The sequence below is a fragment of the Limulus polyphemus genome, unplaced genomic scaffold, assembly GCF_000517525.1.
Source record: "Limulus polyphemus unplaced genomic scaffold, Limulus_polyphemus-2.1.2 Scaffold95, whole genome shotgun sequence".
Taxonomy (NCBI): Eukaryota; Metazoa; Arthropoda; class Merostomata; order Xiphosura; family Limulidae; genus Limulus; species Limulus polyphemus.
Window position 1 is genome coordinate 55,019 of NW_013665705.1, and position 18,625 is coordinate 73,643.

The following is an 18,625-nucleotide window of genomic DNA, read 5'->3' on the forward strand; positions in this document are numbered from 1 at the left end:
AACCCGCGACCTTCAGATTACGAGTTGAGCGCCCTAGCCACCTGTCTATTCGATTACCTAAGCCTAATTATTATTTAGTTACTTCTTTTTTACTGGATACTAATTACTATTTAGTTTATATCGTAGTTTCAGTATCAGCCATCACACCATAAACATTCAGGATCGAATTACCAAAAAATATATTTCTTCTTTGGACTTTCTGGAGACAGCAGGAGGTAGGCAATCGAAACTTATGATATAATGCAATTAGTAACTACTTAATAATTAGATTATCGAAAAGACTACTAACCATGACAATGATAATATACTTTTTGGAATTTATTATTGAATAAATCAGCATAAAACCAAGATGTTTGTTTGTTTGTTGTAAAGCACAAAGCTACACAATGAGCTATTTGTGCTGTGTGTACCACAGGTATCGAAACCTAATTTTCAACGTTATAAGCCCTCAGACTTATCGTTGAGCCATCTGTGGGGGGGGGTCATAAATCCAACAACTTTGCTTTTAACATAACATAATGTTTAAGGACAACAAGGGACCTATTGGTCCATCTCGGCTGTCGCATCCTTTCAACTAAACTATTATACATTTTAAAAAATCTTAAAGCCAGCCCGTATCATTCATATAGTTAACAAACTTTTACTTAAACTCACTTAAATTTACTGCCTCCACAACATCCGAAGGCAACTCGTTCCAGAAGCTAAACACCCTGTTAGAAAAAACTAAAACTTTCTTAGCTGAAAATAGCTCCTACCTTGCCAAAATGTATATTTGTGTTCCCTAGTCCTACTATTCTCGTCATTAAGTACGAGAAAAGATGATGCATCAACATTATCAATTCCCTTTACAACCTTAAACACCTCAATTAGATCCTCTCTAACTCATATTTTTCCAAGAGAAAATAATTTTACAGATCTTTACCTCTTCTCATATGACAAACACTCCATCCCAGGCACCATTCTAGTAACCATCCTCTGAACTCTTTCTAACAATTTAATGTCCTTCCTAAGGTAAGGAGCCCAAGACTGAACACAATACTCCAAATGTGGCCTAACCAATGACCATTACAATGAAATTATAACCTCTTTAGACTTGTGTTCAATATTTCTTTAGATACAACCAAAAATACTATTTGCCCTACCGCTAACAACAGCACACTGCTTGGATGGCTTTAGAAACTGATCAACTATTACGCCAAGATCCCTTTTCTTTCATGACATCGTTAAGGTTATTCCCTTCCTAATTATACTTATAATTAAAATTACGAAAACCCACATGCATTATCTTGCATTTATTATAATTAAAACCTATTTGTCATTTATTTGCTCAACTCACTAAATTATCTAAATCCTTTTATAAATCAACAGTATCCTCTTCACAGTTAGTAAGACCCAAAATCTCAATATCATCTGCAAATTTAAGTAATCTATTGACCATTCTTTCGTCTATGTTATTGATATAAATCAAAACGAGCAAAGGTCCTAAGACTGAGCCCTGAGGTACCCCACTTGTGACATTAATCCGGTTTGAATGAACTCCATTTAAAACAGCCCTCTGCTTTCTTCCATACAGCCACTCTTCTGTCCAATTAGCTAACTTTTGTTATTTCTAATTTTATGATTCTATTATTAGGTAAATAGATAGATACAGTTTGATAGATACAGGTGTTTAATAATACAATGGTAAATGTCTTCTATGGCTCAAACTGGAGCAAATAGATTAAATGTTTGCATCTGGCATATTAATACCTTTTTTTTAGTTTTGTTTCCTTATTTGTAATCAAGCACAAAGCTACACAATAGGCTATCTGTGTTTTGCCCACCAAGGGTATCGAAACCCGGTTTCTAGCGTTGTAAGTCCGCACACATACCGCTGTGCCACTGGGGGGCTTTTTTTTTCTCTTCTAGTTAGCTTAAGCTTGATAAGTTTCTATCAGCGTAAAATCAGTTAAATTGTTTGAACGCTTATTTACAATTTAAAAAATAGACCAACAAGTTTCAATAATCGAAACCCGGTTTCAAGCGTTGTAAGACCGCAGAAATACCGCTGTGCCACTGGGGGCTTTTTTTTTTTTTAGTTAGCTTGGTAAGTTACTATTATCGTAAAAGCAATTAAATTGTTTTTAACGTTTATTTACAATTTAAAATAAAAGACCAATAAGTTTCAATAAATTTTTGCTTGACATTATTATTATTTGATTTAACGATCCAAAATATGAGGGGAAATAATGTTTAAAGTTTATTTAGTTGAGATTACAAACCCTGTGTGAACACTACCTTCTGCTTGCCCCTTTATGATTAAGAAGTAACGCTAAATTTCTGGGTTCCATCCCTGCGGTGGGCACAGTACGGATAACACATATTTGTGCTGAATACGATAAAATAAATGACTTATTTGTGCGTAATGTACGTTCATCTTGACAAAAAAGGGTTATCACAATCTAAAGGGAATAGAATCTTCGTCTACAGAAAAATGACACAACAACAAAAAGTTATTTGTATCTTACCTTTGCCTTTGGGGACAGGTAGTGATCCCGAGAGACACCAGGTGGCCATGACTAGCTGCTCATCATCATTGTCTTCCTCATCATCGCTGAAGAACAGGTTGAGACCACGTTTTTGAGTAAGTGACGACGTGAATGGACGAATGTTATAAGTGTATTTGTCCCGGAGGTCAACTAGTTGAGGAAACGGAAACGGCGATATTGTGCAAATTGTCTACACCGAATAAAACAAATAAAAAAAAATTAAACATTTAGCCCAAAGTCAACTGCGAAATACAGCTATTGTATAAAATTAACGATGACAGGAATTATCGTGATGGTAGCTGTAGTTTATCGTTGTTTTTAGTATCTACTTACATAGTAATTAAGACTTCAGTGATCTGTATTTGTTTGTTTGTTTTGAATTTCGCGCAAAGCTACACGAGGGCTATCTGCGCTAGCCGTCCCTAATTTAGCAGTGTAAGACTAGAGGGAAGGCAGCTAGTCATCACCACCCACCGCCAACTCTTGGGCTACTCTTTTACCACCGAATAGTGGGATTAACCGTAACATTATAACGCCCCCACGGCTGAAAGGGCGAGCATGTTTAGCGGGACGGGGATTCGAACCCGCGACCCTCAGATTGCGAGTCGAGCGCCTAACCACTTGGCCATGCCGGGCCGATCTGTATTTACTTAGATAGTAATTAAGACTTCATTGATCTGTATTTACTTAGATAGTAATTAAGACTTCATTGATTTGTATTTACTTAGATAGTGATTAAGACTTTAGTGATCTATATTTACTTAGTAATTAAGACTTTAGTGATCTATAATTACTTAGATAGTAATTAAGACTTTAGTGATCTATAATTACTTAGATAGTAATTAAGACTTTAGTGATCTATAATTACTTAGATAGTAATTAAGACTTTAGTGATCTATAATTACTTAGATATTAATTAAGACTTTAGTGATCTATAATTACTTAGATAGTAATTAAGACTTTAGTGATCTATAAGATCTATAAGTAATTAAGATCTATAATTCTGTGCTAAAAATGGGCCCACACTGTTCTATACTACACCTTCTTAATTTCATTGTAAACTTTTCCATCCAGACTATATAAACCCAAATAATATTATGTGTACTGCTGGGGCGTATCCAGCACTACAGAGAGGTGGTGGCTGGTGGGGAAGGGTCTTTTTACATACAAATGTGGACTTTTTCTTCTACAAAAAGAGTATAAGTGATTTTCATGACATTCAAGTCTTTATTTACGAAAAATCAGAAGATAGTAGACCTTTTAGATTTTTTAGAGTATTTAGGCGGTCGTTCGACCACCTCCCCTCTCCTCCCCTCCCTCGGCTATGCTTTTGGTACTGTCTGAGATTATAATTTGTTTGTTTGTAGTTAAGCACAAAGCTACACAATAAGGTATCTGTGATCTGCCCACCAAGGGTATCGAAACCCGGTTTTTAGCGTTGTAAGTCCGCAGACATACTGGGGGATTTTAATTTGTAACTAGGGGATAAACTCGAGCTGTATCCATTAGTATTATTTGACTACTCAAACATTGTTTAGCAAACAAAAGAAAAAAAAAAGAAAAGACAGAGACGAGAATGAATCCTAGACCTCCCACATACGAAACGTGAGCTGTGCCATATGAGCCAACGCCGAAAGATATATTTTTTTTTACTGATACAGCATTTTAAAGTGGAATACTATACATATGAGAAGGGTATATATGTCTTACATAGGTAATTTAAATAGTGCTGTAACTAATGTTGTTGTTGTTGTATTATGTAATACGGACATGAATGAAACAAAAACCTACTAAGCAGTCTATGGGGTTGTTGTATTTATATTTAAAGTAAAGAAGTGGAAAAACATAGAATGAATATAAACAAAATATGTCTCTGTATACAAAATTTTATGTATAAATATGTACCTTGTATTTCTGGATAATCGCCATCTCTTTGACTAAAATCTTGAAATGTTATCTTGACCAAACTCTTGATAAAGCGACGTTATAAAATAAAGAATTTTTAGATTATGGTACCAGGAAGTGTAAACATTAATTGTCGTCATGTTTTTATTTTTGTACATTTCTTGTGTGTATATTTGTTTACGTCGAATTTTTTTATTTTCTTTCAGGCAATGTGTTAGCTGTAGAACTTCGAAAATGAATGAAGTTGTGGCAGTGACTATTAAGTCTAATTTCCATCTTATACTTATTGCGAACCGTGGTGTCTGTTCGGGCGTTCATCTGTCTCCCGTCGTTAGGCATGGCCAGGTGGTTAGGGTGCTCGACTCCAATCTGCGGGTTCGAATCACCGTTACACCAAACATGCTCGCCCTTTCAGCCGTGGGGGCGTTATAATGTGACGGTCAATCCCACTATTCGTTGGTAAAAGAGTAGCCCAAGAGTTGGCGGTGGGTGGTGAAGACTAGCTGCCTTCCCTCTAGTCTTACACTGCTAAATTAGGGACGACTAGCGCAGATAGCCCCCGTGTAGTTTTAACAAACAAACAAAAAAAACTGTCTCTCGTCATTTCGAAAGTGAATGTTGAGTTTTGCCTGCGTGCACAGCTTTTCCAATATGAATAATGCTGATGCCAAATTTTATTTCGCAAACATGATATTGTACACTAAATTGTTAGGAACTAATCACGCTATCATTCACAATTTAAAATGTGACGCAACTTAAATAATAAAATCGTGAATTTACCATATGTTATTATTGAGCGGTTCTTAGCATGACTGAAATGCTCAACAATTACTTTTCTCGGTGGGTGGTATGAGTAGCTCAGAGCTTTGGCTCTGAGTGAAACCAAGGCTGCAACACAATTAACCTTTTTAAAGTACATGAAGTAATTTAAATTGATAGATTAATTTAAACTTGTCCCGTCACTAGAGACGAGTACTTTTGCTTGTATATTATAAAACGGGTAAACTCGTGCTTCGCGTGTGAAGCGTATTTAAACTTTAGGTCTAATTGCCAATTTTTATGCGTCTGTATTATGATGTAATGGTATTATGTTATTTATAAGCCACGGAAATGTGAAGATTTAACTTAATGTGTTTCCTTGCGTGATTGTTTTATGTTACTGAAGTAACTGTCTTTAAAATTAATGCTATAAACGTCGTATTTTTGCAATCGTATAGAACAATGCATGTTAAACGTCGTTCACTTTTGCACTCGTATAAACGTAAAAGTACCGCTGTACAATTAGCCAATAGGAATATTGGGTTTCCATATGAAGCACACATACACGTATGGACTGACTGCACACATTGTTCTTTTAATTGCGTAAATTTTCCAAATAGTGAATTCGTGTCCCCAGTGGGTTCACATTTCATATATACGAACAGCATATCTCAGATCGTACTAGATGTATACACGCGTGATTTGCCAACACAGATTATATTAACTGTTGTTATTACTACTTACTTCCTCAGCATGAGTCATGTTTTCAAAATATTCTTTATTACCTAGTCAGTCAAACTAAAATTTTTAAATGTTGAAGAACAAACATTTAAACAAATTTCATCCAATACATAATACAACGTTTGAATGTTTAAAAAAGAAAAATAAATAAAAATACTGAGAGCTTAGCAGTGCCATCAATATTTAAAATCAAAATATATTTTGAAATGAACCTGGATCATAATTAAAAGGTGTGAACTTGCGGATTATTCCATCCGCAAGTTCACACTATGTTATACAGTTTCTATTCTGACGTTTTCTCACACATATCGGCATTTTTAAAGGTTTTAATAAAAGCTGCAAATTACACGTGCTATTAAATTGATAAGGATTAGAAAACAAATCACCTTAACGAGGTCGTTGGGATCCATAAGTCCAAACTCCAGCATCTCTCTTGTTAACACGCCCATGATGCTGTAAAACTCATCTGCACTTTCCACTGTCATTATCCGACTGTTGATCAAAAATTTTATTTATAACTGTTCCACTGTTCTTAAGTTAATTATGCGACTGTAGATTAAAATGGTATTTATAACACTGTTCTTAAGTTAATCATCCGACTGCATATAAAAAATTATAACACTGTGCTTAAGTTAAACAGAAAAATAGGCTGAAATATAAAAACATTAATAACAATTATATTACAAACAAAATGTAAAAAAATTCACAAATCTCTCTATATATCTACAAATGTTTTTAAAGTTTCTAGTTCCATGTTAACACGAGAGTCTTATCTACAAATGTTTTTGATTAGCCAGATCAAATAATATGTCCACTTCCATCCCTATCCTGTATAAAAAGACTATCGTGTTAACATGGAACTAGAAACTTTGAAAACATTTGTAGATAAGACTCTCGTGTTAACATGGAACTAGAAATTTTATTACATAGCAGACTAAGCTATCTCGACATTACATGGAGAATAAGATCCCTACATTACTGGCTTCCCCACTTTGTCTGTCTAAAGCTTAGTGTTTGTATAAAATCTCAGCTTTCATCATTATACCTTTCCTTAAATACTACTTTTATGACTACTTTACAATAGAGTAAAATTTTATATTTGGAAATTCTGGTTCTATTTGTTTTGCCAGTAAGAAAGTCAGTAATGTGGACATTTTATTCTCCATGTAAAGTCGAGAACAAAAAATAGTTATTTTAGACTATCTGATTTACTTTAGAATTAGTTGTACATCTTAAACCAATGAGGTTTCCTGGTAACTAGTTTCATTTTTTTAGCATTGGAACTTTAAACTTTTAATCTGGAGTGATGCAAAGAAAACGAAAATTATTCTGTCAAGTGAGAAAAAAAAGTTTAATAAGGAACTAGCTAGTGAAAACAGATTTTAACGGAGAGCTAGTAAGCAAAAAACAGAGCACAGCGGGAAGCTGGCTAGTGAAAGCATATAACAGAGAGCCGGCAAGCTAAGATAATGTACAGGAAGAAGTTGATTAGTGAATACAGATTACACCGTAGAGCTAACAAGAAGAGACAGCTAGAAGTTGGTTATTAAAGAAAAAGTTAAACAATAAAACTGGCGATTACAAGATAAGCTGGTGAAGACAAGATGAATAAGGAGTTAACTAGTGAAAACAGATTGTAACAGAAATGCCTTCAGCAAGCACTTTATGTTACAGATTTAATTAAGTGTAATATAAAACCAGAATAGTGATGAGACGATAAAATAAAACCTATACTATTTCTTACACATTTTACATGACTTGTTTGTAAGTAATCTCAGTGGGGACTCAAGATAAATTTTATGTCGTTCTACTTGGACGAACGTAATTTCTGATTGAAGTTGCTCAATAATAAACGTGACCCACTCTGCTAATCCATCCCATATTGCAAGAGCTGCTCGAAGAAGAATTTCATTTCCTTCCAGGAATATCAGGTCCCACACCTGCAAAACGGTCGACTTTGGCAGACAAGTAGAGAAAAGTGTGAGGAACCACTGCATGGTAAAGACGTTGGTCAGTGGCGGTTCATAACTGGCCCCTAGACATAAGACACCCATGAAAAAAATTGTAATGTTAAGTTTAAGATAAATAACTTTTTTCAAACAAGCTGAAATTCTACTGTAGTTCCTGTTACCAGAGTTTTATAAGTGAACGTTATCTCACGCCAGAAATAGAAACATCTCTTTCCTTCTACAAAACCTCGGAGATAAACTGTTTACAATTTCGAAATTTTAAACGAAAAATCTGTTTTGTTTTTTGGAGAAAAACTTTAATTTTCTTGCACACAAAAGAAAATCACTCATTGAAGATAAAATTTGTATTTCCAACAATAAATGAATAAAATAATTTGTTTTACCTTTTCGAAGAAAAACTTTTTGAATTAGCTAAACTATAATTGTTATCTTTTAAAAAATGATCAGCCAGCTCTGTCAAATAATAAGCACTAGTAAGTTAGATAAGAGAAGAAGCAACTAAGTTTTATTTTGGACAATAAGTTTAGTTCAAGACTTTCGCTTTTCGAAACGTCGTCCTTTTCACCTGAACCACTTTAGTTGATTATTCCTCACAGAGTTTCTCCTCAAGTGTCATTCTGAGTTAAACGGTTGGTGCTTATTTTAACTTGTTCATCATGAAGACTCTGCCTAAATGATCTATGAAATAATATTCATTAAACTTGTATGTAGTTAAACAAAAATGTGAACAGGTTAAATTCTGAGAGACTATTTCTCTCTGCAGATGACTGAGGAAAATAAAAAAGTTACTTAATTTTTATTATGATGCACCACACATGTAAATCATACCCTAATTACTGACTTCTAGTACATTTCGAATGGGAAAAGAAACGTTAAAACATTAATGCTACACAACGATCAAACTTAAGTCATATATACGTTTTAAAAGACTAATGATTCTCTGATAACCTGTTTGATAATTACATCTGACAAATACGAAAACTAAAAAAATTATGTTTTGTATCTATTTATATTGTAGGAAAAATAATTTTAGAACATTTGGTGGTAATTAAAGTAGAAATTAATTTTGGAAAAGTAGAGGTCTACCTGTAGAACTATCTCTAGCTTCAGCCTGGAGCTTGTCCAAATGGCGTGACAAGCAAATTAAGCGCATACGCAGTAGATCTCTAAATACTGCCATATCCACGGAAAGTCCCCTCAGATGATTGGCAAAATAACCTTCTGGAAGTACGCCCTCTATGAGGAATATCATCACCTAGCAACAACATAAAAATTGTGCAGTAAGAAGTTTACGAACTTGATTGTAAAATTATTCCGTAACTATTAAAACAATAAGAACAACAACTTCAAAAGAACAAAATAATATAATAAATACATAAATTGTGTTTATAGTTTTTCAAAGTAACCTTTAAACTTCATGTCTTCCATGAAAATTCTTTGTGGATAATGAGTCAGTAACTATTTCGTCAAGATTAGGCTTAGGAACTTTGGTTATTTCCACGTGCTTTAACCCCCAGTAAAGAAGTTTATGATTAAAACAAAACCTAACCATTCGAAAACTGTTTGTAAGTTTTTTGTAAGATTTTAGTGGCTTATCGTCAAGTAATTTGACTCGTCAAAAGGAACCCCTGATAGAAAAAGAATTAAGGAATGTGAAGAACAACTATTGATAATTTTATTTATTTGACAGTGTTTCTCATACTACATCCATTGACAACCGAGATAAATTCTCTGTTTTGAACCAGTTAAATGAAATAACTTCTCCGTTATTCTTGTCATATTATAACTTCTCCGTCACATTATAAGTTCTTGTTATATTATCTCTTCTTTGTAATACTATAACTTCTTGTTATATTATCTTCTCTTTATCGTACTATAAGTTCTTGTTATATTATCTCTTCTTTATAATACTATAACTTCTTGTTATATTATCTTCTCTTTATCGTACTATAACTTCTTGTTATATTATCTCTTCTTTATAATATTATAACTTCTTGTTATATTATCTTCTCTTTATCGTACTATAAGTTCTTGTTATATTATCTCTTCTTTATAATACTAAAACTTCTTGTTATATTATCTTCTCTTTATCGTACTATAAGTTCTTGTTATATTATCTCTTCTTTATAATACTATAACTTCTTGTTATATTACATTCTCTTTATCGTACTATAAGTTCTTGTTATATTATCTCTTCTTTATAATACTATAACTTATTGTTATATTATCTTCTCTTTATCGTACTATAAGTTCTTCATAACATTATTATCATACTATGATTCAGTGTTTTCCAAAATTTAAATAACGACGCCCCCCTCACTCAGCAAAGTCTCCGTTGCGCCCCCTTCACATTAAAACAAATTTCGCAAGTGATAACAGTAAACTCAACATTTTTTTACTTGTTTTTAATAGGGCTTTTCAAATGAAAAAATGCTTGTTCGATGTGAGTAAATGAGAGAGCAAAAAAAAAAAAAGGAACTTGAGGGTAAAGTAATAGTTTTTTTAGGTTATAGTCGTCTCCAACTCATAGTTTTGTTAGGTTATATTCGTCTCCAACTCATGGTTTTGTTAGGTTATAGTCGTCTCCAACTCATAGTTTTGTTAGGTTATAGTCGTATAACCTAACAAAACTATGAGTTGGAGACGACTATAACCTAAAAAAACTATGAGTTGGAGACGACTATAACCTAACAAAACTATGAATTGGAGACGACTATAACCTAACAAAACTATGAATTGGAGAGTTATAATATGATGAAGTGATAATGTTATGAAGATGTTATAACATGATAAAGAAGAAGGAAGGGGTGCGTACCGGTGGCTGTTGGGCGCGGCCTTTTGGCGGGAGACGATAACCTAACAAAACCATGGGTTTGAGACGACTATAACCTAACAAAACTATGAGTTGGAGACGGCTATAACCGAACAAAATTATGAGTTGGAGACGACTATAACCTAATAAAACTATGAGTTGGAGACGACTATAATCTAACAAAACTATGAGTTGGAGACGACTATCACCTAAACAAATTATGAGTTGGAGACGACTATAACCTAACAAAGCTATGAGTTAAAGACGACTATAACCTAAAAAAACTATGTGTTGGAGACGACTATAACCTAACAAAACTATGAGTTGGAGACGACTATAACCTAAAAAAACCTATGTGTTGGAGACGACATCTTCATAACATTATCACTTCATTAATTTATAACATCTTCATAACATTATCACTTCATCATATTATAACATCTTCATAACATTATCACTTCATCATTTTATAACATCTTCATAATATTATCACTTCATCATATTATAACATCTTCATAACATTATCACTTCATCATATTATAACATCTTCATAACATTACCACTTCATCATATTATAACATCTTCATAACATTATCACTTCTTCATATTATAACATCTTCATAACATTATCACTTCATCATACTGTAAGATCTTCATCACGTTATCATTTTGCTATACTATAATATCTTCGTCCCATTATCACTGTGATTACTATGGGGGATTTTATTTCTTGCTAAGAAATATTATATTCCCGTCATCAGATATTTCATATAAAACACTGTTTATTGTTTATAGGCATTAATATTTGGAGAAAACAAATATAGGTAAAAAACGTTGGAATACTTTAAACATTAATGCTATATGCAAGGACAGGTATATAAAATGTATAAAACATTAGTGTCGCAAGAAGCGGGCATTTCTAGAATAAGATAACATACGATATGATTGTTAAGATCATCATTATTAACATACGATATGTTTGTTAAGATCATCTAGTTCTAAAGAGATCTACCCACAACAACGTAATAATGAAACATAAAACTGACATTTCATGAATTCAACGCATGAATTTAATGACAAAAAACAAAAAAAAAACAAAAACAACCCTACATCATCAAATTAAGTTCTTGGGAAAGGACTTCGTCTAATTTAGTAAACGTGCATTCATAAATTATTGTGGGACGTTACCGTGACAACACGCTGTATAAAAGTCTATTATGTGACTAAGTCAGCCTACCCCTGGTTGTCCGATTTCAAATGCACTTAGCTAGTGTTTCATGTTGTAGCTACATTTAGAAATGTCGTCTGCTCAAAGGATTTTCAAAATTTTATCTCATTCTTCTTCTTTCCGAAACTAGCTGTTACAGTATTTTCACTTCAAATATTTTGAGCTTTCTATTCATTAAGAAAAACACATACACACACACAAAAGGGCTCAGAGTTCATAAACATTTCTCAAAGGAAAACGTGTGGCTTAAATAAATAATACGAAGTAGATGGATGAGCAAGAAACACCGTAAACTTATTTCAGTTTCTTATGATATTTTTTTATGTAAGCTTATGCCATAATGTGTGATGCCTGTTATGTGGCCGCTCTCATTTCAAAGTCCATTTATTTCTTACAAACAGTAATAAAAACAACGACAATAATTTAAACTAACAGCGTAAAAGTATGGAAAAAATAAATTATTAGTGTGCACCCTCGGTGGCTCACTGGTAAATCTTGCAAAGCTACAAATCTGGTTTCCATCCCTCAGATGGGCACAGCACAGATAATCCATTGCGCTTAAACAAAGTTACTACGACTTAGGCTTACATTTAGCTCATATGCTAATGTATAGAAATAAAAATTTACATTGTTGGGAGTTAAAAACCAATATATTAAACATATTTGTAATTTATGGAATTTTCGTTAAACGTGACTATAACATAACACAAACAAATATATAAATAAGCGTTTAAACCTTCTTATTCAGTTATGTTTCTCCTTCGGGAATGTATTTTTGTATCACATTATTCAGTCTTTTAACACTTTTTGGAAAGTTAAAACGTTTAGAAGAAATTGCGAGCATAAAATATTCTGTATAGTTTAAGAATACTATGATGAAACTCCACCGTTGCGAATCGAACGAAGATATATATCACTGGCTGTTGTTAAGTTGTTTTGTTTGCTAATTTGAATGACACCGTATGCACCTGATGAGCTAAGCGGACAATTTCAGGCAATCAGTCGGCAGCACAAGCCTCTTATTGAATAGCGGAATTGACTGTCATTCTTATAATGCAAAGTTGTTGGTATAGTTACATCTTTAACTCGATGCCTTTCGATCCCCAGTCCTATACGCTAACTGTTAAATCCACACCCGGGCCCCTCTTATGAAGAACCAAACCTTAATTTATCTTACAGGAAAAAAGTAGAGCCTAACCCTCCTTATTTCACTAAAATATTACGAAATGGTTTTATAAGAATCCCAAAAGATTTGACCACACAATGTTAAGAGGTAATTTTAGCTACGCCAGCGTTTCCCAAATTGATGGGCGCGAGTGATTAGGGTATAGAGTCAATAGTGCAATAGTGCAAAATTGAGCATTTTAGTATATTTTTTATTAATGAAAATAATTAGTAATTACTACTACACATGTAGTGTTTTGATAAGTATCTGTGTATTACATCTCGTCACTCAACTCGCTCTTCCACTCATTTAGGGGTGGGGGGTACGCAAGAAACCATACTATTAAAGGGGGCGTGGATAACAAAAGTTTAGAAAACGCTGGGCTACGCTATTTTTGGGTCGTACCGTTTTGAAACTTCAGTAGTGTTTCTCGTTGCATTTTTAAGGCTCTCAGTTGCTTACTTAAAAATGAATTTGGCATAGAGTAAATACTAAACAGTTTGTTTGAATTCACGCAAAGCTACTCAAAGGCTTTCTGAGGTAGCCGTCCCCAATTCTGAAGTGATAGAGTAGAGGAAAGGCAGCTGATCAACACCACCCACCGCTAACTCTTGGGTTACTCTTTATCAAAGAAATGTGAGATTGGGCGTAACATTATAACGCCCCCACCGCTGCACGGGCAAGCATGTTTGGCGACTGGATTCGAACTCGCATGTCGGGCGCCCTTGCCATTAAATAGAAACGTGAGATAGAAAACTGTCTGGCAACTAAACAAACAAACCGTATACTTACGAAAGACAGAATGTTCTTATTTAGGAAGCTTTTACCTTCAAGGCATCTTCATCTTTCCATTCCATAACTTCTAATATAATTGCTGCCAGCATATTGAACCCTTGACAATAGCCAACGACCTTGTTCCAGCGTGCGTACGCTAATAACACACGTTTCAACAACGCCTGGTTATTTTCAGCCTCTTCCCCACTGAACATGCTACATCCTGTTCGATGAAGATCCTGAAATAAAATACTACTGATGTACAGCGTGCCTTTTATTATCTGTTTTAAACACAGACAGACATATAAATATCTAAGGTCGATGAATTTTCATTTTTGTAAATTTTTTTTTAAATTATAAGCAAGCCTTGTACGATGTGTTTGTTGTGGGTGGAAACGAGTTAGCTTATTGTAAAATATTTTGAAAAATACAACTGCATACAAAAATAAAACACTTTCTATCTCCTGATAACTTAAAAATGTAAGTGCCAAAATAGTTCTATTTTTGTAACCATCATTTCAGTGACAACTTTTTATGATTTGTAATTAAACCAGCATATGACTCTAAGGTAACAGACCTATACTTACAAAATTAACTAGAGTTGTGTTCCATGGGTATGGTGTATTCTATTATTTCTTTATTGTTGCTTTCATTAACAGGATTCATTAATGTTTAATATATCTAATTTCATTACTCTTTAAATTTATTTTATATTATTATACTTCTAGTGCAGAGATGGTTTTGCATTGTTAGATTAACATAGATACTTAGGACATACCTAAATATTCCAAGCTGGCCGAACTTCGTGAGATATTATTGGGATTACGGCCGAAAATATCGTTTATAACGAGAGTACCCAACTAACGAAACAATGAATTCTAATCTTTATAATTAATAACGTAACTAAAGTATATTTAATTAGCTATATTCATTACCAGATTGAATTTTGATTTCGCTGCAAGTAGACAGTTTGCTCTGATCGGCAATTAATATTAAATAATAAATATATATATAAAGACACACATAATACAGAATGCTTCTCTCAAAAGAAACAATGTCCACTTTAAGAACCAAGGCAACAATATGTATAAAATAAAATACTTCCAGTCCGAAGAAAGATCCGGTTTAGAGGATGACACGCTATCTATTGTAAGAATCAATATAAATGTAGTCCATAAAAACGTCTCTGAAAAGAACTCAATACAAAGAACGAAATGCCTTTAACAACAAAATATACAGAGTAAAAGAAAATCATGAGTTACAAGTCCGTAAAATGGCTCAGTGTAAAGAACGAAACGCCTTTAACAACAAAATATACAGAGTAAAAGAAAATCATGAGTTACAAGTCCGTAAAATGGCTCAATGTAAAGAACGAAATTTCTTTAACAACAAAATATATAGAGTAAGAGAAAATCATGAGTTACAAGTCCGTAAAATGGCTCAGTGTGAAGAACGAAATGTCTTTAACAACAAAATATATAGAGTAAGAGCAAATCATGAGTTACAAGTCTGTAAAATGGCTCAGTGTGAAGAACGAAATGTCTTTAACAACAAAATATATAGAGTAAGAGCAAATCAGAAGAGCTAAAAGTCAGTAAGATGAATCATTATAATGATCGAAATGTCTTTAACAACAAAATATATAACAACAAAGTAAGAGCAGATCAGAAGAGCTAAAAGTCAGTAAGATGACTTATTATAATGATCGAAATGTCTTTAACAACAAAATATATAGAGGAAGAGCAAATCAGAAGAGCTAAAAGTCAGTAAGATGACTCATTATAATGATCGAAATGTCTTTAACAACAAAATATATAACAACAAAGTAAGAGCAGATCAGAAGAGCTAAAAGTCAGTAAGATGACTCATTATAATGATCGAAATGTCTTTAACAACAAAATATATAGAGTAAGAGCAAATCAGAAGAGTTAAAAGTCAGTAAGATGACTCATTATAATGATCGAAATGTCTTTAACAACAAAATATACAGAGTAAGGGTAAATCAGAAGAGTTTCAAGTACGTAAGATGACTCAATATGAAGGACCAAACTTTTTCTATAACAATAGTAAAAAGGTCCATGAAATATTCGAGTGTGAAATATAGAAGACTAAACTTCGCCCACAACAAGAATACAAAGAAACGTATCAATAACAGTTTCGAGTCTGAGGTATAGAGGGTGAAACGTTGATCACAATAATAATTAAGATGTACGAAAACGACAGGAACTTTAGTTCTAATGTATAAAAAACGAAACGTCGTTCACAACAAAAATTAAAATGGACAAAAACAACACGAATTTCGGGTCTGAGAGATAGAGGACGAAACGTCGTTGAAAATAAATATAAAAATGGATGAAGACCATACAAATTTTGGGTCTGAAGTACATGAGACGAAACGTCATTCCCAACAAGAATTAACGTGGACGAAAACTGTATGAATTCCAGGTTTGCAGTTTAAGGAACGAAACACCCTTCGCAACACGAATTAACATGGACGAAATGTGTATGAATTCCAGGTTTGAAGTTTAAGGGACGATACACCGTTCGCAACAAGAATTAACATGGACGAAAACTGTATGAGTTCCAGTTCTAAAGTTTAAGAGACGAAACATCGTTCGCAACAAGAATTAACATGGACGAAAACTGTTTGAATTCCAGGTCTAAAGTTTAAGGGACGATACACCGTTCGCAACAAGAATTAACATGGACGAAAACTGTATGAATTCCTGGTTTGAAGTTTAAGGGACGAAACACCGTTCGCAACAAGAATTAAAAGGGGCGCATAACATTGGAACTTCTGTTTTTGCAACGTTTACGTTTTTTTCACAAACCCTATTTTATTTTTGTGTGTGTGTTACGAAGAACAATGTTTTATTTGTATCTAATATATCAGTCGTGTATATGGTCTCACACTAAGATTATTGCCAGCCCAGGTTGTCGTATCGGTTTACTTTGAATACGTTGTTTTAAAGCTTTATTTGTGCTTATTTTATAGAACATAGATGTTTGTTGATGACAACTTTACTGAAATCGGGTTGTACGTTATTAAGCTGTGCATATAACAAAGCAAGCACGAGAGATTAAAAACAGTTATAACACAGAAATGAAAGCTGATATAAAACAAGAAACTGGTCATGCATTCTTCAGTCACTATAAGAAATACATTAGAAAAATCAGTCTTTTATGAAAATGTCACTAACGCAGCTAACAGGTTGTTGTCATCGTGCTGAATAACATCACTTTACAGCAACATATTTAGTGTTAAGACGTGATGGTTATATAACATCAGTTTATAGCCACATATTTAGTGTTAAGTAATGATGGTTATATAACATCACTTTACAGCAACATATTTAGTGTTAAGACGTGATGGTTATATAACATCACTTTACAGCAACATATTTAGTGTTAAGACGTGATGGTTATATAACATCAGTTTATAGCCACATATTTAGTGTTAAGTAATGATGGTTATATAACATCACTTTACAGCAACATATTTAGTGTTAAGAAGTGATGGTTATATAACATCAATTTATAGCCACATATTTAGTGTTAAGTAATGATGGCTATATAACATCACTTTACAGCAACATATTTAGTGTTAAGAAGTGATGGTTATATAACATCAATTTATAGTCACATATTTAGTGTTAAGAAGTGATGGTTATATAACATTAGTTTATAGTCACATATTTAGTATTAAGAAATGTAGGTTATATTACACCAGTTTACAAACACATTTAGTATCAAGTATTTAGTGATAGTTATATTAATAGAGTCCAAAACACATTCTTGCAAAATCTTAAATGGCAAATTAAAAAAAATAAGATAAGTTACTTAACCTAAATACTGGTAACGTTGTTGCTGATTAAAAAAAAATATTTATGTTAATTATAGAAGACTTTGCTACTGATTTCAAAATAAATTCAACAAGAGAAATAATATAAAGACCAGTAAGTTTGTAAAATGAATATTATAAGAAAAAAAAGTTTCACACGTTCAAATAAAGGCGTGCAACATATACGTGAATTTTTCATAGTAATTCATTATTCTCTCCGTTTCTTTTTTTGTAAAGTCGTTCCTGTTGAGCTTCATAGATTTAAGAAAATACATACGAATACAAAATAGTGAATCACGCGAATTCACGAGTTTATATTGTTGTAATATTCACAAATTGTCTCATATATATTCTCCAGTATTTGCTTATTTTGCTGTAAGTTGTTATGAAAAGATAGCAAAGTTAGATTCGATAAAATGAAAAGAGTAAATGATCTCTGAAAGAAATACTCATTTAATAAGCCATGCGTACACTTAAAATGATACAGTCATGTCAGCAACTTTCAAGTTATCGTTCCCATCTCTCATCTTAAGGATGACTTCCTTTATCAGGAAGGAAGACAATCTCAAGTGTTTCTCATAAATTGTGTTCGTATGGAGAACTTAAAAGTTCTGGAGGAAATGTAGAAGAAAAAAAGCTTTTTTGTCTCCTACCAAATTAAGGAGAGCTTCTGGTGTAATAATGAAAACTAAGCAAAAATACAACACAAAAACGAAGTAATACAGCTCATATTGAATGTGTTGTAACGATGTACTTCAAGATGTGACTGAGAGCGGTTCCATAACGTAGATTGCATTTAATACAACACAAAAACGAAGTAACACAGCTCATATTGAATGTGTTGTAACGATGTACTTCAAGATGTGACTGAGAGCGGTTCCATAACGTAGATTGCATTTAAT

At 33.1% G+C, this 18,625-nt stretch overlaps 1 protein-coding gene across 3 annotated transcripts in view; it reads right to left on the reverse strand.

Moving 5' to 3' along the window:
• The window catches only part of LOC106469272 (TBC1 domain family member 30-like), a 178,569-nt gene that overhangs the window by 13,469 nt on the left and 146,475 nt on the right, over window positions 1-18,625 (reverse strand). For all 3 annotated transcript variants that reach the window (XM_013929761.2, XM_022398425.1, XM_022398437.1), the window contains 5 exons: window positions 13,936-14,121; window positions 8,990-9,158; window positions 7,797-7,968; window positions 6,320-6,425; window positions 2,508-2,718 (listed from right to left, as the gene is read on the reverse strand). In XM_013929761.2, coding sequence (XP_013785215.2) covers window positions 2,508-2,718; window positions 6,320-6,425; window positions 7,797-7,968; window positions 8,990-9,158; window positions 13,936-14,121 — 844 coding nt within the window. The remainder of the gene's footprint in view (window positions 1-2,507; window positions 2,719-6,319; window positions 6,426-7,796; window positions 7,969-8,989; window positions 9,159-13,935; window positions 14,122-18,625) is intronic.